The following is a 21,542-nucleotide window of genomic DNA, read 5'->3' as shown; positions in this document are numbered from 1 at the left end:
CTTATAGCATGCACTTTATTATTTTTTATGGCCACTATATAGACATGTTGCATTTTGTTATTTTTTATCCATTAATTACTGGACATTTGGTATTTTTAATTTTGAAATTTTTATTGTGACTTATTGTGATTTTTCTGTGACTTATTGAGACTAATGCTGCCATGAACACTCATGTACAATTTTTTGATATATATTTTCATTTTAACTGGGCTTATGCCTAGAGGTAGAATTCTGGGTCATGCTATCTCAACATTTATCCTCTGAACTGTTTTTCAGAGTGGCTCAATGATTTCATATTTCCATAAGCAACATAAGTGATTCTAAGTTCTCCTAATCTTGCCAGTACTTGTTAGCATCTATATTTGTGTGTGTGTGTGTGTGTGTGTATGTGTGTGTTTGATGAATATGTGTCTTGCATGTGCATTGGGGAGGTTTTCCTTTGGTTGAACTTAGGGCCTCACACATGCTAGGCCAGCACTCTGCTACTGAGCTATCTCTCTCTCTCTCTTCTATTATGCCATCTTTTTTTTTTTTAAAGATTTATTTATTTATTATATGTAAGTATACTGTAGCTGTCTTCAGACACTTTTTCTTCTTGTTCTGGCCTTGCTAGCTCTCTGTAGCTGTTTTCAGAAACCCCAGAAGAGGGCATCAGATCTCATTATAGATGGTTGTGAACCATCATTTGGTTGCTGGGATTTGAATTCACGACATTTGGAAGAGCAGTTGGTGCTCTTAACCGCTGAGCCATCTCTCCAGCCCCCTTATTATGCTATCTTAATACATCTGGAATAGTATCTCTTTGTGGTTTTGGTTTCTATCATCTTAACGAGTAGTGATAGTAAACGTGTTTCATGTTGGTACTGGTTACGCTCAGCACACACAAATATAGACAAGTACTGGCAAGACTAGAAGGGGGCGGGCATTTTGGAGGAAATTTGATTCTAATCCCTTGGCTGTTTTGCCTTTTATTGCTTAATCATACGAAGATATTATATATTCAAGATGATAGTTTTTAGTGAAATATATGCTTTGCAAAATTTTCTCACTTTGTAGATTGTCTTTATTTTATTGATAATGTTCTTTAAATTATACACATTTTAAAATTTGATGACTCCAGTCTGTTCATTTTCTTAGAGGAAAAGTTCTTAGCTTTTTGTAATTCAGCATTTTATTAATTTCTTTTATGATTACTATGACCAAATATCTTACAAGAAACAAATTAAGGGAGGGAGAATTTATTTTGGCTTTTGGTTTGAGAAGATTTTGTCCATTGTGGTGGGGTAGGCATGTCTCCATATGTGGTGACAGGAACTTGCCTCTGGTATGCATTTTACTGACATTGACCAGAAAGCAGGGTTGGGCTGTGATCCTTAAGACCATCCCACAGTGAGTTTTGTCCTGCAGCTGGGCTCTACCTCCTAAAGGTTCCACAACTTCATCCCCAAAGTATCACAGCTGGGAACCAAGCTTTACAACACAAGAGCCTGCAGGTAGCATTTCTGACTCAAATCATAAACATATGCTGTCAGTGGTGACAAAAGCAGACATCTTTTCATAGACTCCCTCTAAGGCAGAAGTTCCTGCCTATTCATAGCTTGTTGAGAATTTTATCATGAGAAGATATTGTACTTTGTCACACTTTTCTTACATTTATTAAAACAATCCTATTGTTTATTGTCTTTTTCTTTATCCCATCAATATGGTTTATTACATTAAATGATTTTTTAAAAAACATATCAAGCCAATCTTGTGTTCTTAGGATAAAGCCTACTTGGTCACCATGAGTGACTCCTTTTGTGTATTTGGTAGCATTTTTATTGAGCACTTACATGCTCTTATTCTAAGGACTGTTGCCTTAGGGTTTTACTAAATATCCTTGTGGAATATTTGACTTGCTTGTAAAATGAGTTAGCAGTGTTTTCTTCCTTATTGTTCTCTGAAAAGTTTTGTAAAGGATTGGTATTATTTATTTTTAAATTTTTTTTGGTAAACTTTACCAATAAACAGTCTGATCCTGAGATCTCTCTCTTGTGAGAAATTTTCTGATCGCTAATTCAGTCTTTTTACTTATGAAAGGTTTGTGTAGATTTTTGTCTTGAGTCAACTGGGAAGTTTATCTGCTTTGAGGAATTGTCCCATTTGTCTATAATACCTCATTTATTGCTGACATTTTTTTTTTTTTAGTAGTAATGTGATGGATAAAATGATACAGTTCTGCCCATGGACATTTAACTCAGAGCAGAGCAGTGTTCAATAATGTTAAGGTACTATTCATGTTACTGATATTATAAATATCCATTTGAATGTTTATTTTTACATTAAAAAGCTAGGATACTGAGGGCTGATTTTAGTTGAGAGTTGTTGGAACATTCTGTGGGGTGGTGCCTCTCTGCCTTGATTGGAAGATATTCAGCAAAGCAGCTCCTTTTCAGCAGTTGTCAGCACTCCCTCATGGCAGCTGCTGTGAACACTCTATGGCTGTGCTCAGTAAGCTACCCTCTATGTGACTCCAGAAGACAGTGCACCTGCTCAAACAGCTTGTGGCAGGCCTTTTGCCATTGCCAACCTCAGTGCACTCTTAGCACCTTTCTCACCCAGGCCAGTGTGGGAGTGCTTTCCATGGTGACCCAGCAGAAGCCTTAGAATGGGGCCAACACAATCCCCTGTTTGCATGAAGGGCTGCAGAGTGACTGATGCAGAGCTCTCTTACCACACATCCGCTAGCTGACTACATGAGCAGATTTTGCTTTTCAAGTCATCCTGGGAATACTCTCTTATACTGCCTCCTGCTAGTGTATATTAATTCCACTAAAAGGATTTTCTCAAGCCGTCTTGTCTTCTTTTGATCTTTATCATCAGTAGAGCAGGCTGAGTTGGTATCATGGAGACAATGACAGTAGATAGGTAGCTGTGGCAAAGGCAGCATGGGTAGTGGTGGTAGTTGTGGCTGCAGGGGTAGCAGTGGCAGCAGGGGTGGTGGCAGGAGGAGGAGTGGTGGCAGTAGTAGCAGTAGTGGCCAGAGCATGGCTGGGGAGTTCCACAGAGCAGCAGGGAAGAAACAGTGAAGAACAGAGATGCCAGAACAGATACCAGAGACTGCAGGTTCCAATTGCCAGAAGAATCCCAGGGATGTGCCAAGATTTAAGGGCCAAAGTCCTAAAACTCAAAGCCTGAGAGCTATAGCACTAGCTGCTATCAAAGACCAATTGTTCTGACACTGTAGGCAGGAGTGCTATAATAGTTCTATTGTAGTAGCTGAGAGTCCCAACCCCTGTCTTCCCCTGGGATTGTAACACAGCAGTCAACATCTGCTTTTGCTGCTTATTGCTACTGGAAGCTGGTGATGGCAACAGCTGCCAAGTGTCAGGTACACTGGTGGTTAAAGGCCAGGGCAATAAGCTTCTAGCTGTGTCTAGAAGAGTAATTTGCTGGCTTCTAACTGGTGTAGTAGGCCTCTGACTCTTAGACCTGAAGTTGTTAACCTCAAGGATTCTGGTCTAGCTCCTAGGTCATGGGTATGCAAGACTCTAGGGTTGTCACACTAGAAGAGCCTCTTTATCTCTTCACAAACAGCTTCTATTCAGGTAGAGCAACAGGATGCAGGCAGCAGATGGCATCAGCAATGTTCCCTCATTCATTCTTGATTTTTACCAATCTGAATCTTGTTTCCCTTCTTCTTTTTTTTTCTTTTTTTTTTTTTAATTTTTATTACATATTTTCCTCAATTACATTTCCAATGCTATCCCAAAAGTCCCCCATAGCGCCCCCCACTTCCCTACCCACCCATTCCCATTCTTTTGGCCCTGGCATTCCCCTATATTGGGGCATATAAAGTTTGCAAGTCCAATGGGCCTCTCTTTCCATTGATGGCCGACTAGGCCATCTTTCGATACATATGCAGCTAGAGACAAGAGCTCCGGGGTTCTGGTTAGTACATCATGTTCCAACAATAGGGTTGCAGATCCCTTTAGCTCCTTGGGTACTTTCTCTAGCTTCTCCATTGGGAGCCCTGTGATACATCCAATAGCTGACTGTGAACATCCACTCCTGTGTTTGCTAGGCCCCGGCATCGTCTCACAAGAGACAGCTATATTTGGGTCCTTTCAGCAAAATCTTGCTAGTGTATGCAATGGTGTCAGCGTTTAGAAGCTGATTATGGGATGGATCCCTGGATACGGCAGTCTCTAAATGGTCCATCCTTTCATCACAGCTACGAACTTTGTCTCTGTAACTCCTTCCCTGGGTGTTTTGTTCCCAATTCTAAGAAGGTGCACAGTGTCCACACTTTGGACTTCATTCTTCTTGAGTTTCATGCGTTTAGCAAATTGTATCTTATATCTTGGGTATCCTAAGTTTTGGGCTAATATCCACTTATCAGTGAATACATATTGTGTGAGTTCTTTTGTGATTGTGTTACTTCACTCAAGATGATGCCCTCCAGGTCCATCCATTTGGCTAGGAATTTCATAAATTCATTCTTTTTAATAGCTGAGTAGTACTCCATTGTGTAAATGTACCATAATTTCTGTATCCATTCCTCTGTTGAGGGACATCTGGGTTCTTTCCAGCTTCTGGCTATTATAAATAGGGCTGCTATGAACATAGTGGAGCATGTGTCCTTTTTACCGGTTGGGACATCTTCTGGATATATGCCCAGGAGAGGTATTGCTGGATCCTCCGGTAGTACTATGTCCAATTTTCTGAGGAACCGCCAGACTGATTTCCAGAGTGGTTGTACAAGCTTGCAATCCCACCAACAATGGAGGAGTGTTCCTCTTTCTCCACATCCTCGCCAGCATCTGCTGTCACCTGAATTTTTGATCTTAGCCATTCTGACTGGTGTGAGGTGGAATCTCAGGGTTGTTTTGATTTGCATTTCCCTGATGATTAAGGATGTTGAACATTTTTTCAGGTGTTTCTCTGCCTTTCGGTATTCCTCAGGTGAGAATTCTTTGTTCAGTTCTGAGCCCCATTTTTTAATGGGGTTATTTGACTTTCTGGAGTCCACCTTCTTGAGTTCTTTATATATATTGGATATTAGTCCCTTATCTGATTTAGGATAGGTGAAGATCCTTTCCCAATCTGTTGGTGGTTTTTTTGTCTTATTGATGGTGTCTTTAGCCTTGCAGAAGCTTTGTAGTTTCATGAGGTCCCACTTGTCAATTCTCGATCTTACAGCACAAGCCATTACTGTTCTATTCAGGAATTTTTCCCCTGTGCCCATATCTTCGAGGCTTTTCCCCACTTTCTCCTCTATAAGTTTCAGTGTCTCTGGTTTTATGTGAAGTTCCTTGATCCACTTAGACTTGACCTTAGTACAAGGAGATAGGAATGGATCAATTCGCATTCTTCTACATGTTAACAACCAGTTGTGCCAGCACCATTTGTTGAAAATGCTGTCTTTCTTCCACTGGATGTTTTTAGCTCCCTTGTCGAAGATCAAGTGACCGTAGGTGTGTGGGTTCATTTCTGGGTCTTCAATTCTATTCCATTGGTCTATTTGTCTGTCACTATACCAGTACCATGCAGTTTTTATCACAATTGCTCTGTAGTAGAGCTTTAGGTCCGGCATGGTGATTCCACCAGAGGTTCTTTTATCCTTGAGAAGAGTTTTTGCTATCCTAGGTTTTTTGTTATTCCAGATGAATTTGCAGATTGCACTTTCTAATTCGTTGAAGAATTGATTTGGAATTTTGATGGGGATTGCATTGAATCTGTAGATTGCTTTTGGCAAGATAGCCATTTTTACAATGTTGATCCTGCCAATCCATGAGCATGGGAGATCTTTCCATCTTCTGAGATCTTCTATAATTTCTTTCTTCAGAGACTTGAAGTTTTTATTATACAGATCTTTCACTTCCTTAGTTAGAGTCACGCCAAGATATTTTATATTATTTGTGACTATTGAGAAGGGTGTTGTTTCCCTAATTTCTTTCTCAGCCTGTTTATTCTTTGTGTAGAGAAAGGCCATTGATTTGTTTGAGTTAATTTTATATCCAGCTACTTCACCGAAGCTGTTTATCAGGCTTAGGAGTTCTCTGGTGGAATTTTTAGGGTCACTTATATATACTATCATATCATCTGCAAAAAGTGATATTTTGACTTCATCTTTTCCAATTTGTATCCCTTTGATCTCCTTTTGTTGTCGAATTGCTCTGGCTAGGACTTCAAGTACAATGTTGAATAGGTATGGAGAAAGTGGACAGCCTTGTCTAGTCCCTGATTTTAGAGGGATTGCTTCAAGCTTCTCACCATTTACTTTGATGTTGGCTACTGGTTTGCTGTAGATTGCTTTTATCATGTTTAGGTATGGGCCTTGAATTCCTGATCTTTCCAAGACTTTTTATCATGAATGGGTGTTGGATCTTGTCAAATGCTTTTTCCGCATCTAACGAGATGACCATGTGGTTTTTGTCTTTGAGTTTGTTTATATACTGGATTACGTTGATGGATTTCCGTATATTGAACCATCCCTGCATCCCTGGGATGAAACCTACTTGGTCAGGATGGATGATTGTTTTGATGTGTTCTTGGATTCGGTTAGCAAGAACTTTATTGAGGATTTTTGCATCAATATTCATAAGGGATATTGGTCTGAAGTTTTCTATCTTTGTTGGGTCTTTTTGTGGTTTAGGTATCAGAGTAATTGTGGCTTCATAGAATGAGTTGGGTAGAGTACCTTCTGTTTCTATTTTGTGGAATAGTTTGTGAAGAACTGGGATTAGATCTTCTTTGAAGGTCTGATAGAACTCTGCAGTAAACCCATCTGGTCCTGGGCTTTTTTTAGTTGGGAGACTATTAATGACTGCTTCTATTTCTTTGGGGGATATAGGGCTGTTTAGATCATTAACCTGATCTTGATTCAACTTTGGTACCTGGTATCTGTCTAGGAACTTCTCCATTTCATCCAGGTTCTCCAGTTTTGTTGAGTATAGCCTTTGGTAGAAGGATCTGATGGTGTTTTGGATGTCTTCAGGATCTGTTGTTATGTCTCCTTTTTCATTTCTGATTTTGTTAATTAGGATGCTTTCCCTGTGCCCTCTAGTGAGTCTGGCTAAGGGTTTATCTATCTTGTTGATTTTCTCAAAGAACCAGCTCCTTGATTGGTTGATTCTTTGAATAGTTTTTCTTGTTTCCACTTGGTTGATTTCACCCCTGAGTTTGATTATTTCCTGCCGTCTACTCCTCTTGGGTGAATTTGCTTCCTTTTGTTCTAGTGCTTTTAGGTGTGTTGTCAAGCTGCTAATGTGTGCTCTCTCTAGTTTCCTTTTGGAGGCACTCAGAGCTATGAGTTTTCCTCTTAGAAATGCTTTCATTGCGTCCCATAAGTTTGGGTATGTTGTGGCTTCATTTTCATTGAACTCTAAAAAGTCCTTAATTTCTTTCTTTATTCCTTCCTTGACCAAGGTATCATTGAGAAGAGTGTTGTTCAGTTTCCACGTGAAGGTTGGCTTTCTATTATTTATTTTGTTATTGAAGATCAGCTTTAGACCATGGTGATGTGATAGGATGCATGGGACAATTTCAATATTTTTGTATCTGTTGAGGCCTGTTTTGTGACCAATTATGTGGTCAATTTTGGAGAAGGTGCCATGAGGTGCTGAGAAGAAGGTATATCCTTTTGTTTTAGGATAGAATGTTCTGTAGATATCTGCCAGATCCATTTGATTCATAATTTCTCTTAGTTTCTCTGTGTCCCTGTTTAGTTTCTGTTTCCATGATCTGTCCATTGGTGAAAGTGGTGTGTTGAAGTCTCCCACTATTATTGTATGAGGTGCAATGTGTGCTTTGAGATTTACTAAAGTTTCTTTAATGAATGTGGCTGCCTTTGTATTTGGAGCATAGATATTCAGGATTGATATTTCCTCTTGGAGGATTTTACCTTTGATGAGTATGAAGTGTCCCTCCCTGTCTTTTTTAATGACTTTGGGTTGGAAGTCAATCTTATCAGATATTAGAATGGCTACTCCAGCTTGTTTCTTCATACCATTTGCTTGGAAAATTGTTTTCCAGCCTTTCATTCTGAGGTAGTGTCTATCTTTTTCTCTGAGATGAGTTTCCTGTAAGCAGCAAAATGTTGGGTCTTGTTTGTGTAGCCAGTTTGTTAGTCTATGTCTTTTTATCGGGGAGTTGAGTCCATTGATATTAAGAGATAATAAGGAAAAGTAATTGTTGTTTCTTGTTATTTTTGTTGTTAAAGTTGGCATTCTGTTCTTGTGGCTGTCTTCTTTTAGGTTTGTTGAGGGATTACCTTCTTGTTGTTTCTAGGGCGTGGTTCCTGTCCTTGTATTGGTTTTTTTCTGTTATTATCCTTTGAAGGGCTGGATTCGTGGAGAGATAATGTGTGAATTTGGTTTTGTCGTGGAATACTTTGGTTTCTCCATCTATGTTAATTGAGAGTTTGGCTGGGTATAGTAGCCTGGGCTGGAGTTTGTGTTCTTTTAGTGTCTGTATAACATCCGTCCAGGATCTTCTGGCTTTCATAGTCTCTGGTGAGAAATCTGGTGTAATTCTGATAGGCTTGCCTTTATATGTTACTTGGCCTTTTTCTCTTACTGCTTTTAGTATTCTATCTTTATTTAGAGCATTTGTTGTTCTGATTATTATGTGTCGGGAGGTATTTCTTTTCTGGTCCAGTCTATTTGGAGTTCTGTAGGCTTCTTGTATGTTCATGGGCATCTCTTTCTTTAGATTTGGGAAGTTTTCTTCTATAATTTTGTTGAAGATGTTTGCTGGTCCTTTGAGTTGAAAATCTTCATTCTCATCCACTCCTATTATCCGTAGGTTTGGTCTTCTCATTGTGTCCTGTATTTCTTGGATGTTTTGAGTTAGGATCTTTTTGCATTTTACATTTTCCTTGATTGTTGTGCCAATGTTCTCTATGGAATCTTCTGCACCTGAGATTCTCTCTTCCATCTCTTGTATTCTGTTGCTGATGCTCGTATCTATGGTTCCAGATTTCTTTCCTAGGGTTTCTATCTCCAGTGTTGCCTCATTTTGGGTTTTCTTTATAGTGTCTACTTCCCTTTTTAGGTCTAGTATGGTTTTGTTCATTTCCATCATCTGTTTGGATGTGTTTTCCTGTTTTTCATTAAGGACTTCTACCTGTTTAATTAGGTTATCCTGTTTTTCTTTAAGGATTTGAAACTCTTTAGCTGTGTTCTCCTGCAATTCTTTAAGGGATTTTTGTGCTTCCTCTTTAATGTCTTCTACCTGTTTACCAGTGTTCCTTTGTATTTCTTTAAGTGTGTTATTAAAGTCCTTCTTAAAGTCCTCTACCATCATCAGGAGATATGCTTTTAGATCCGTGTCTAGCTTTTCAGGTGTGGTGGGGTGCCCTGGACTGGGCGAAGTGGGAGTGCTGGGTTCTGATGATCGTGAGTGGTCTTGGTTTCTGTTAGTAAGATTATTACGTTTACCTTTCGCCATCTGGTAATCTCTGGGGTTAGTTGTTGTCGTTGTCACTGTTTAAAGATTGGAGCAGAAGCTGTGTTCCACTCACCAGCAGTCTCAAAATCCTGTGGCGGGGGTCGTGGGTAGCTGGCAGTACCCTGGTGCTGGTCCAGCCGGAAGAGGCCTGTGGTCCTACTCAGGCCGGTTTTCTGCTTCCCTAACTAATGCAGTCTCTGGTCCCGCGCGCAATTGGATTGGAGCAGAAGCTGTGTTCCACTCTCCAGTAGTCTTAAGATCCTGTGGCGGGTGTTGTGGGTAGCTGGCGAGTGTCAGCCGACCCTGCGCCCTAGCTACCCTGGTGCTTTTCTGACCGGAAGAGCGCCAGTTTGTCTTATTGACTATGTCCTTTGTCTTACAGAAGCTTTCCAGTTTCATGAGGTTCCATTTATCAATTCTTGATCTTAGAGCATGAACCATTGGAGTTCTGTTTAGGAAATTTCCCCCTGTGCCAATGAGTTCAAGGCTCTTTCCTACTTTTTATTTATCTATTAGTTTCAGTGGATCTGGTTTTATGTTGAGGTCCTTGATCCACTTGGACTTGAGCTTTGTACAAGGTGACAAATATGGGTCTATTTTCATTCTTCTACATACAGACAGCCAGTTATACCAGCACCATTTATTGAAGATGTTTTCTTATTTTTCATTGTATATTTTTTGGCATCTTTGTCAAAGATCAAGTGACCGTTGAGTGTGTGGTTTTATTTCTGGGTCTTCAATTCTATTCCATTGATCAACATGTCTGTCTCTGTACCAGTACCATGCAGTTTCCATCACTATTGCTCTGTAGTAAAGCTTGAGGTCAGGGAAGGTGATTCCCCCAGCTGTTCTTTTATTGTTAAGAATTGTTTTCGTTATTCTGGGTATTTTGCCTTTCCAGATGAATTTGAGACTTGGTCTTTCCATGTCTTTGAAGACTTGTGTTGGGATTTTGATGGGGATTGCATTGAATCTATAGGTTGCCTTTAATGTGGTGCTATAATCTGCAGTACATATTTGCTTTTCCTGTTGCTTGTTTCTGCTGGTGCTTATAATGTCATATCCTTTTGTTCCTGGTTAACTTTGTGTGCTGTTATTATCCTGGAAAAACTCATGTGAGGATTCCTTGAGTACCCAGGATAATTAGGGGAACTTTTTTTTCTTCAAGATTCTTTAGGACATTACTGATATGGAAGCATTTAAAATTGTATGAATAGATTGAAGTTTCTTTCACTTAACAAATTTATCTGAAATTAAGATTAAGATAATCATATATTTCAGATGTGGTGGCGGATGGTTTTAGTCCCAGCACTTGGGAGGCAGAGGTAGATGGATGTCTGTGAGTTTGATGCCAGCCTGTTCTACAGAGTGAGTTTACAGCCAGGGCTTCACAGGGAAACCTTGTCTCAAAAAATAAAAAACAAAACAAAACAAAACAAAACAAGATAATTATTTGCTAGAGATTAAGACGAGGAGAAGGGAATGTGGCAACAAAGGGATTGTATGAGGGGCCTTTGATAATGATAGGATTCTGTATTTTGATTATGATCACAGTATCAATAAATGTGCACAGAAATATATATGTATATATATATATATACATATATACACATACATATGTATAAATATACACACACACACACACACACACACAAAAGTCCATGTATTACTGGCAAAATTTCTATAAACTGTATAGATTATACTGATATCATATACACATTTTAACTATTGTACCATTGTTAAGCAAGGTGGTAATGCTAGAGATGACTGAGTGGATGGTATATAGGACTTCCCTGTACTTATTCTTGCAACTGCTTTTGAACCTATATTTGTTTCAAATTGAAAATTTGAAAAGCAAAATGTCTTATAACCTGACTCATATGCTTCATAGATTGAGACATTTAAGTACCTAGATTTTAATAAAAGGCAGTTACCAAAGACCTCTTTAAATTGTATTGAGTTTAAAATTTGTATTACTATTAATTAGTGTGAATATTATCTTTGAAAAACAGCTTCATGTAAGCAAAGTTTGGAAAGAGAATGTGTATCTACCTTGGCATCAAGCTTCTGGTGAAGGTCCAAACCTTACCTGCCTGCAGTATAGGAACTCAGCCATCACAGTTTGGTGTATATGGGCAGAAAATGTAGTCTTACATGGAACTTAGATACCCAGATACCCTACAAGCCGTGAGAAATAAAACAGAACCATTGCTGCCAAGTGTTTTTCTATGACTGTTGGAGTATGAGGGATAGCAGCATTGTTATTTAATGTTGAACTTGGAGAGTTATGGGATAATGTTTTTATGGTAACTATAGTTTATCTAGAGAAACATAGATAAGTGATCTTTTATTACTTAAAACTGTTTTGAATTGCAGGAAATGAAATAAATACTAACATGGAGGACAGTTTCAACACCACATCATCAGCGTCTACCTTCACTCTTCAGAGTTCTTCAGAGACAATGGTTTCTATTCAGCTCCTCGATTTCAGAACAAGTTTACTTGAAGCACTAGAAGAGCTGCGTATGAGAAGGGTGAGCCCCTCTTAAGGTTTTGAAGAGAAAGCTTTGATGTTTTGCATTTCATTTTTTCTTTTAACAAAAGAAGTCCCCAAACAGCCACTTATTTATAAAGAAAAACATATAGGTTTGTGGAGTTGGTTCTCTTCTTCCTTTCTCACATGGGTTCTGGGGATCAAACTTGATTCATCATGTATGCATGGCTACTGCCTCTACTCACTGAGCCATTTCCACAGCCCAACACTAAGAAAGAGGGAGGGAGGGAGGGAGGGAGGGAGGGAGGGAGGAAGGGAGGGAGAGAGAGAGAGAGAGAGAGAGAGAGAGAGAGAGAGAGAGAGAGAGAGAGAGAGAGAGAGAGAGAGGGAGAGCACGCACATAGGCCAATTTTCTTGATTGAGTGAGAGGGTCCAGTTCACTATGGGGGTATAAGAGTCTGAACAAGCTAGAGAAAGCAAGCCAATAAGCAGCACCCCAAAGTGAGTTCCAGGACAGCCAGAGCTACACAGAGAAACCCTGTCTTGAAAAATAAAAAAAAAAAAAAAAAAAAAAAAAAAAAAAAAAAAAAGCAGCACTCCTTTATGACCTCTGCTTCAGTTTCTTCTTCCAGGTTCCTGCCATCATGTCCTGTCTTGAATTTCATGGGCTAGATTAAATAAACTCCTTTTTCTTCCTCTTCCTCTTCCCCCCGCCCCTCTCCCCTCTCTCTTTCTTTCTTTTTGTTGTTGTTTTTCAAGACAGGGTTTGTCTGTGTAGCCCTGGCTGCTGGCTGTCCTGGAACTCTCTTTGTACTGGCCTCAAACTCAGAAATTCACCTGCCTCTGCCTCCCAAGTGCTGGGATTAAAGGCGTGCGCCACCACGCCCGGCTAAACTCCTTTTTCAAGTTGCATTTGGATGTGGTGTTTGTGCTGGCTAATTTTTATGTCAATTTAATACAAACTAGATTCATCTGAGAGAATGGAATTTCAATGGAGAAAATGCCTCAATAAGACCCAGCAGGGAAGCAAGCCTACAGGGCATTAGAGATTGATGTATTAAGGTCCCGGCCCATTGTGAGTGGGACTTTTTCAGAAGATCCTTAATTTTGGTCCTGTGTTCCCTTCTCTTCCTTGCCTCCCATCCCCCACATTATTTCACTTTTCCCTTTATCTGTGTTCTTTTTTCCTTTCCTTGAAAGTTTACCACAGCCCCTTACTAATTTTCTGATCTCTGTGGGCATTTCAAATGAAACACATCTATCTATCTATCTATCTATCTATCTATCTATCTATCTATTTTTCCCACAAGTGGTACTGTAGGCTTACAAAAATTTTTTTTCAAAATGTTTTATAGACTATATTTGGTCGTATTCTCTCCCCTCACCCGACTCCTCCCAGATCCTCCTATTTCCTACTGACCCAACTTCATATTCTTTCTTCCTTAAAACAAACAAAACCTCAGACAAACACAAAACAAAACAAAAAGTACACACATAAGTGCATGCACACATACAAAAGCATACACATATGTGCGCTTGCAGTTGGGGTGGGACTTAATGTCTGTTTCAGTTCTACATATTGGGATTTTGTCTGGTTTGAGCTTGAGCAGGTCTTGTGCATTGTATTCTCTGTGAGTTCTTATGTTTCAGCCCCATTGTATCTGGAAAATACTGTTTCCTTGAAGTCAACTATTACCTCTGGCTCTTAAAAATTTTCCAGCATCTCTTCCACGTAGATCTCTGAGTCTTGAGGGGAGGAAGAAATGCACACATTTAAAGATTCAATGTTAACATCCATAAATAATATGTTTTCCAGTTTTAAGAGACTAGTCTTACCATGTAACCCTGGGTGGCCTGGTAGTGTTGAGTAGACCAGGCTGGCCTTGAAATTCACTTGCCTGTGTCTCGCTGGTGCCAGGACTAAAGGTGTGCATCATCATGTTGTGCTATATTGGTAATGATATAATTTGGAACAATGGGGTGCTTTAAATTAATAAAGATATACAAATTAACAATCTGAATCAACAAAATAGTTCATATTGAATCCATAGTATGTGCACTGTAGAATTTTGATTCCATTTTTTATTTGTTTTGAGGCAGAACCTCCTGTCGCCAGGCTTGCCTTGAACTGGTGAAGCCAAGGATGGCCTTAAGTTCCTGATCCTCCTGCTTCTGTCTTTGAAATGCTAGATTTTAGACATGCACCACTGCTTGCTGGGGACTGAACTTGAGGGCTTCATTTACGCTAGGCATGCTTACTGTCAATTCATCTCAAGTCTTAGATTTCATTCTGATATATAATGTTGACAGACAGATCCATGGGATTACTGATAAGGAATAGAGATGATCGGTAATAGCACAGGGCTCACAAATCTAGGATTTGGGTGGCTGGCATATGACTTGAGTAGCGTAGGAATTAGGTTGAATTGAATGCCTACATTGTATTGAAAACAACATAGAAATTCCTATTTCACTGTGGGATTTGAAAGTTTTAAAGCAAGATATATTTTTGATCCAAATCAGTTGTATAGTGAAAATGAAAGATCTTCACCAGTAAAGCCTTGAGAATATTAAAATATTCTTTCACTTTATGTGCTTTTATAAACCATTTCTGGGTTGTACTTTGAGCTGATTCAAGTTTTGTGGGTACAACATGCCATGCAAGTAAACAACTATGTTATCACATAGCATCATTATGATAAAATTATGAATAAAAATTACTTTACAAAAAATATGTTAAGTATCCAAATAGTAATAAGTCCTTGGGTTCTAAGGACAAAATTCAACTGAATTTTGGGTAGCCTAAAATAACAAATGATTTGCTAAGGAAACTGAGTGAACACTGGACACACAGTAGTGTAATATGTAGCAAATAATCTTACACTACCTTTTGGTGCCAGGAAATCAGTGCAGTTACTATTATTACAGTCTTAGAGCACATACCTTTATTTACACAGAAAACTGATGAATGGATATTAACCACATTGCTAAGAGTAGCATTTTTATATATTTATACTTTCATGACATTTTAGCTTCATGTTTTCTACTAAACTTTTTTTTAAAATTTTTATCATTTAGCTTTTATGTTTTCTTCTGTTCATCATGAAACTTTTAAAAGTTTTAATAAAATATCTTTTAATATTGTCAATGAAAGAAAATAAATTTAGCAAGAAAAATCCTATCTTCCAAGTTCAATAAAGTATCCTAGACTATAGAACCCTAAAAGTGTTTATTTTTTATTAGATGCCTTAGGACTACAAGGATTTAAGTGTTTTTACAAAAAACAATAAAGGAGGAGTAATTTGATGGTTTATTTACTCTTTATAACCTTTAGAAAGTATTGTGGTTTTTTAAAGTGCTTGCTTCAGGCTGTAGTTTTACAAGATGGGCTGTGTGTTGGTCAGACCCTTTCAATTCTTGACCCTGAACAGATTTAGGGACATAGCACATACAGCGGGCACATGTTCAGGAAGCCCAAACTGTAGCTGGGCTCTTTTACTCTCCTTTCTATTTATAATCTGTGTTCTCTAGAATTGCTCAATTCAGTTTCTCTATGTTGTTTCATAAAATAGTATGCACTCTTTTGTATATTTTCTTAGTCTAATCAGCCAAAAGTTATTCATGATAATATCTCTGATACTGATAAAAATACCTATAAGTTCATTTTCTAATAGTATTAAAGCAGCTGTTTTTATATTAGCAAATTATTAGGAAGTTTTATGATACGAAAACTCTTTAAACATTCCTGTTGTTTTTTTAAATTATTCATTTTTGCTTTTAATTATGTGTGTGTCTTTGTGAATATGTGGATTTGAGTGCAGGTCCCAGTGGAAGTGAGAGGGGTCAGATTCCCCTTGGAGCTGGAGTCACAGGCAGATGTGGTGACTGGGAAGTGAAACTCAGATCCTCTTTTCATTATGCCATCTGTCAGCCCTCACATCAGCTCTTCATTTTTATGTTTTTCATACATCAACTATTTCTAATTTTTATTTGAAAATGTTCTATCAAAATCAGAATGTACTTGTATGCACATAAAAGGTTTTTAAAACCTTAAAAAGGGGGCAGGATCAGGTATGGGAGGATATTGGATAGATGTATAGAAGGTCAGGAAATTGAACAGAGGTGTGTAGCAATGGGGGATAGTGAACTGGGGATAGCCAACAGAAAGTCCCAGACACCAGGTAAGCAAGAGACTCCCAGGACCCAACAGGGATGACATTAGCTGAAATGCCCAACAAAGGGAGAGAGAACCTGTAGAGACCATATCCAGAGGTAGGCACTACCCCTGGTTGAGAGATGGGGCCCTACCCTTCTCAAAATTTTAACCCAGAATTGCACCTGTCTAAAGGAAATACAGGGACAATGAGTGGAGCAGGGACTGAAGGAAAAGCCATCCAGAGACCGCCCCACCTGGGGATCTATCCCATATGTAGCGACCAAACCCAGACACTATTGCTGATGCCAATTGGATGTTGCCTTAGAGGATTGCCAGAGCCTTACCGATACAGATGTGGATGCTTACAGCCAACCATTGGACTGAGCAGGGGGATCCCAATGGAGGAGTTAGGGGAAGGACTGAAGCAGCTGAAGGGGTTTGCAACCCTATTTGAAGAACAACAATATCAACCAATCATAACCCACCCCCACCGCCTAGAGCTCCCAGGGACCAAACCACCAACCAAAGAATACACATGGAGGGATCCATGCCTCCAGCTGCAGATGTAGCAGAGGATGGCTTTGTCTGGCATCAAAGGGAAGGGAGGCCCTTGGTCCTGTGAAAGCTTGATGTACCAGTGTAGGGGAATGCTAGAGCACTGGGGTGGGAGTGGGTGGGTGGATGGGGGAGCACCCTTGTGGAGGCAGAGGGGAGGGGGCTGGAATGGGGGATTTTTGGAGAGGAAACCAGGAAGGGGGATAACATTTAAAATATAAATAAACCAAATAACCAATAAAAAATTAAAAAAAAAAGAATGTAGTATTTAAGAGACTTTGGAGACAGATAATTTTGGGTCAACTACAAGCTCTAGAATTAAGAATGCCTATAGTCTCAGTTACTTGGTTGGTCTCGAGGTCCTTCTCTGACATTCCTGTAAGCCCAAGTAAATTCCCTCCTCATGCTGGTTAGGGTTTTTGTTTGTTTGAGACAGGGTTTCTCTGTATCATCCTGGCTGTCCTGGAACTCACTCTGTAGAACTAGAGTTGGCTGGGCTGAGGGAAGAGGAAAGAGGAACTGCCTCCATCAGATGGCCTATGGGCATATCTGTGGGAGCATTTTCTTGACTGATGATTGATTGGGGAGTATCCAGCGCACTGTGGGTGCTATCACCCCTGAGAAGGTGGTCTTGTCCTAAGACAACAAACTAAGGAAGCCAGTAAGCAGTGCTGCTCCATAGCCTCTGCCCTAGGTCCTGCCTCCGTGTTCCTGTCTTGAGTTGGTTCCTTAGTTTCCCTTGTTGCTGGAATACAAACCTGAGCTGAAATAAACCCTTTCCTCTCCTAAGTTGATTTTGGTCATGGTGTTTCTCACAGCACCAGAAAGCAAACTAGGGCACTGAGAAACTATCCTTTTGCTTCCTCCATTTCTTCAGCTAAAGAAGCAAGAATACCTGTTTTATAAAATTATCTTCTGAATCAATCAATATATACATATAATCAAGAACAACATCATGATAACATCTTACAGTCTACCTACTAAAAATAGTATAACCACATTGACATGATGGAAGCATTTTCTTCTACGTTAAAAATATTTTGCAAGATTTATTTATTTTATGTGTTTGAGTGTTTTGCCTGGTGCTCTTGAAGTTCAGAAGAGGATGTCTGATGTCCTGGAATTGGAGTTAATTGTGAGCCACCATGTAGGTGCTAGGAGTTGAACCCAGGACCTCTGCTGAGCAACATGTGCTCTTAACTGCTGAGCCACCTCCAGCCCTCTACTGCATTTTAACACAGCTGTTTTGGGAAGAAATACATGCATATTGTATATAATGTACATAAGTGTATTTATTTTTAAATAGTCTTCAGTTATTACTCAACCTGGCCTTGAACTTGAACTCCTCTGTCTCCTGCTTGAGTAGGTGAGTTAACATGTATTACCATCTCCGGCCAGTCAGCTTTAATTATAATAATGTATTACTGTAAGAGATTCTAATGTCGCCTTCATTTTACATGTAGCATATGATATTGGCATTTGTTAACATGCATTTCCTTTCTGCTTTCTATTTTAGAGAGAGCCTGGTTCTGTCTTAGAGTTCACTTTTCATTGGTGTGAGTCAGATAATCATCGGTGGTAGTTATTCATGAAGTACTCTCCCACCGTGACTGCTTTTAGAGAGTGCAAATAATTCCCTTATGGCAATGAGATAATAGGGGATGCATGTTCAGAAGCTTTTGGGAAAAGTTATCTTTTTATTAAGATATTAAGTGCATTTTTTTCTTTGAAGATATTTCTGTTATTATTTTGTTGTGTGTGCTCATGCTATAGCATGTGTGTGATGGTCAGAGGAAAACATTGTGGAATAGGTTATTCCCTTCTATTTTTACGTGGATTCTAGGGATTAAACTAAGATCATAAGGCTCTAAAATATATTACGTCTGTTCTCCTAAGTCTTGGTATTACAGGTGTGTGTCAGCATTGCAAACCTCTGGCCAGATTCTAGATTACTTGATTGCTATAGGTCCACAGTCCTCTGCTGGATTTATACATTTAATTTGCAAAATGCCAGGTTTTCCCCCTTTGAGTTAGAAGATGTATCATGTCTGTCTCTCTAGAAAGAGCTGGAATGAAATGTCTGAACTTTTAATTTTCATGGCATTCTTTTTCTTTTCAACTTAGGAAGCAGAGACTCAATATGAAGAGCAGATTGCTAAAATTATTCTGGAGACACAAGAACTGAAATGGCAAAAGGTAAGCACTCCTCTCCCAGATTCTCATCTTTAGCATCTTTGAAATACATTCCCAGGACTGGAGAGACTGCTCAGTGGTGAGGACCACCTGTTGCTCTTACCGGTGCTCTTTCCCCAGCACCCAGATAGCCTCCCTATCATCCATACTCTAGTTCCAGGGGGTCTACCCTCTTCTGGCCTCTGCAGGCTCCAGGCGTGAACATGGTATATATACTACATGTAGGCAAAATATTTATACATATAAAATGAAATAAAGTAAATCTTATATTCTAATTCTTACAACAAAATTAATTTTTAGATTTCTTACATATATTTGGAGGTGGTGCATCATTTAAAATATGGGCTACGGACAGTTCACAGCACAATTGTTGAGGACATTTGTGGCTTCAGAATTTTAAAGCTTTCTGATTTTACACTGAGGTCAAGTATGCTGAAAACTTCTGTTTTTATCTAACAAACCTTCTAGTATGGGAAGGGAATAAGTCTTTTTGAAAGTACTGAAAGCTCAGAGGTAGAACATGTTTTCCCAGGGTGGTATTGTATCATGTAATCAAATAGAAATCTGTACTCTCATCTACATTATAGCATTTATGATAGCACTTGATGTACCTTTTTATCAAAGTAAAGTTAACACACACAAAGAATGAAGATTAGGGTGATGGTTCCTCTCCTTAAGGTAATATCTCAGACAAAGACTTCAAATTACAGAGTTTAAGTTTGACTAGAAATTATGGGAAAGTTTAAGGTAGGACTAGCCCCCAGAGTTGTATAGAATGTGGGAGTAACCATGGCAGGATTATTTGAGGGACAGGTCAACAGTCCTATTCATGGAGGGAGAAAACAGGTGAGTGTTAAATACAAGTTGAATTATGAGTAGATTTTAAAAGGCAACTTGTGCTTGGTTTCTGGGGTTTTTTTTTTTTTTTTTGAGACTGTGTCTCTCTGTGTCCAGTCTGGTCTTGAGCCACCCTAGTGATCTTTCTGCCTGCTTTCTGAAGAGCTGGAACTAGAGGTGTTTGCAGCTGCACCTAGATGCGTCTCTTTTTTCACTTATGAAGAATCAACAATATTAAATTTAGAATAGGAGGGGATGGAGAGACTGTTCTTCCAGAGGACCCAGATTCAGTTCCAGTACTTCTATGATGGCTCACAGTTGTCAACTCCAGTTCTAGAAGATGCAGTGCCCTCTTCTGGCCTCTGCAGGTACTAGCCATGCAAGTGGTGCACAGGCAAAAATTAAGTTTTTGCAGGCAAAAACTCAAACACATAAAAAAATTTAAAATTCAGTAATTCAGCCGGGCAGTGGTGGCACACGCCTTTAATCCCAGCACTTGGGAGGCTGAGGCAGGCGGATTTCTGAGTTCCAGGCCAGCCTGGTCTACAGAGTGAGTTCCAGGATAGCCAGGGCTACACAGAGAAACCCTGTCTCAGAAAACCCCCAAAACCAAACAAAACAAAAAACAAACAAACAAAAAAACCCTAGTAATTCTCTAAATCAAAAAATGCAATGTAATTCTTTCAAAACTAGCAGGAGCATGTTTTGGAGTATTTAGGTTGATTCCAAGGCATGTACAGAATAAATATAGAGGAATAGCCTGGAAAGTATTGGAGCAAAAAAGGATGATGTAGTGAAACTTTGACCCATGAACATATTATAAAGCTACAATAATTACAATAGGGCTAGTGAGATGGCTCAGTTGGTAAAGGCACCTACTGCCAAACCTGATGCTAGAGTTCAGTCCTCTAATTCCCCAGCCTGTGAGCTCCACACATGTGTGCATGCACACATATACATACATATGTGCACAAATAAAGATTTAAAAAGTTAAAATAGCTCTGTTGTATATAGGAATATATTTTAGTAAACATACCATAATAGCGTCCAGAAACAGAGCCAAATAGTATAATGACTTAATTAATGATAGAAGTAACTTTCAGGTCTACAAGGAATAGTAGATTAGTAAATAAATAGTATTAAAACTGTGTTTCACTGGGAGAAAAATAAAGTCAGATTCCTATAATACTTTGCAAACTTGTATAAATGAAGAAACTGTCCTACACTGTCAGCAGTGTGAATAAGTACTGAGCCCTGTTGATCAGAAATATCATCAAACAACCTGTTAAAACAGCTGTATTTGTTATAACTGATCATTGTGAGAACATTTTATAGTCTTGAGTTTTCAAAAGGGCGACATGGGAATGAGAATATAAAGAGAGATTTTGGGTTTAGATTCCAGTGCATTTAGGTATAATTTTAAATTGGGATTGATTGGGATTGACAAATTTGTGATGCAATATATTTTTTTATTTTTTTATTTTTTTAATACTTTTTATAGGTATTTTCCTCATTTACATTTCAAATGCTATCCCAAAAGTCCCCCATACCCTCCCACCCACTCCCCTACCCACCCACTCCCACTTTTTGGCCCTGGCGTTTCCCTGTACTGGGGCATATAAAGTTTGCCTGTCCAATGGGCCTCTCTTTCCACTGATGGCCGACTAGGCCATCTTTTGATACATATGCAGCTAGAGTCAAGAGCTCCGGGGTACTGGTTAGTTCATAATGTTGTTCCACCTATAGGGTTGCAGATCCCTTTAGCTCCTTGGGTACTTTCTCTAGCTCCTCTATTGGGAGCCCTGTGATCCATCCAATAGCTGACTATGAGCATCCACTTATGTGTTTGCTAGGCCCTGGCATAGTCTCACAAGA

At 39.2% G+C, this 21,542-nt stretch overlaps 1 protein-coding gene across 1 annotated transcript in view; it reads left to right on the top strand.

Moving 5' to 3' along the window:
- Nucleotides 1-21,542, top strand: part of Ccdc73 (coiled-coil domain containing 73) — a 111,697-nt gene that overhangs the window by 11,448 nt on the left and 78,707 nt on the right. The window contains exons 2-3 of the mRNA XM_085834605.1: nt 11,809-11,966; nt 18,762-18,833. Coding sequence (XP_085690731.1) covers nt 11,829-11,966; nt 18,762-18,833 — 210 coding nt within the window. The 5' untranslated portion in view covers nt 11,809-11,828. The remainder of the gene's footprint in view (nt 1-11,808; nt 11,967-18,761; nt 18,834-21,542) is intronic.

The sequence above is a fragment of the Mus caroli genome, unplaced genomic scaffold (genome assembly GCF_978045245.1).
Source record: "Mus caroli unplaced genomic scaffold, Mus_caroli_1 scaffold_2, whole genome shotgun sequence".
NCBI classification, from domain to species: Eukaryota; Metazoa; Chordata; class Mammalia; order Rodentia; family Muridae; genus Mus; species Mus caroli.
This window is presented reverse-complemented; position numbering and strand designations above follow the sequence as displayed.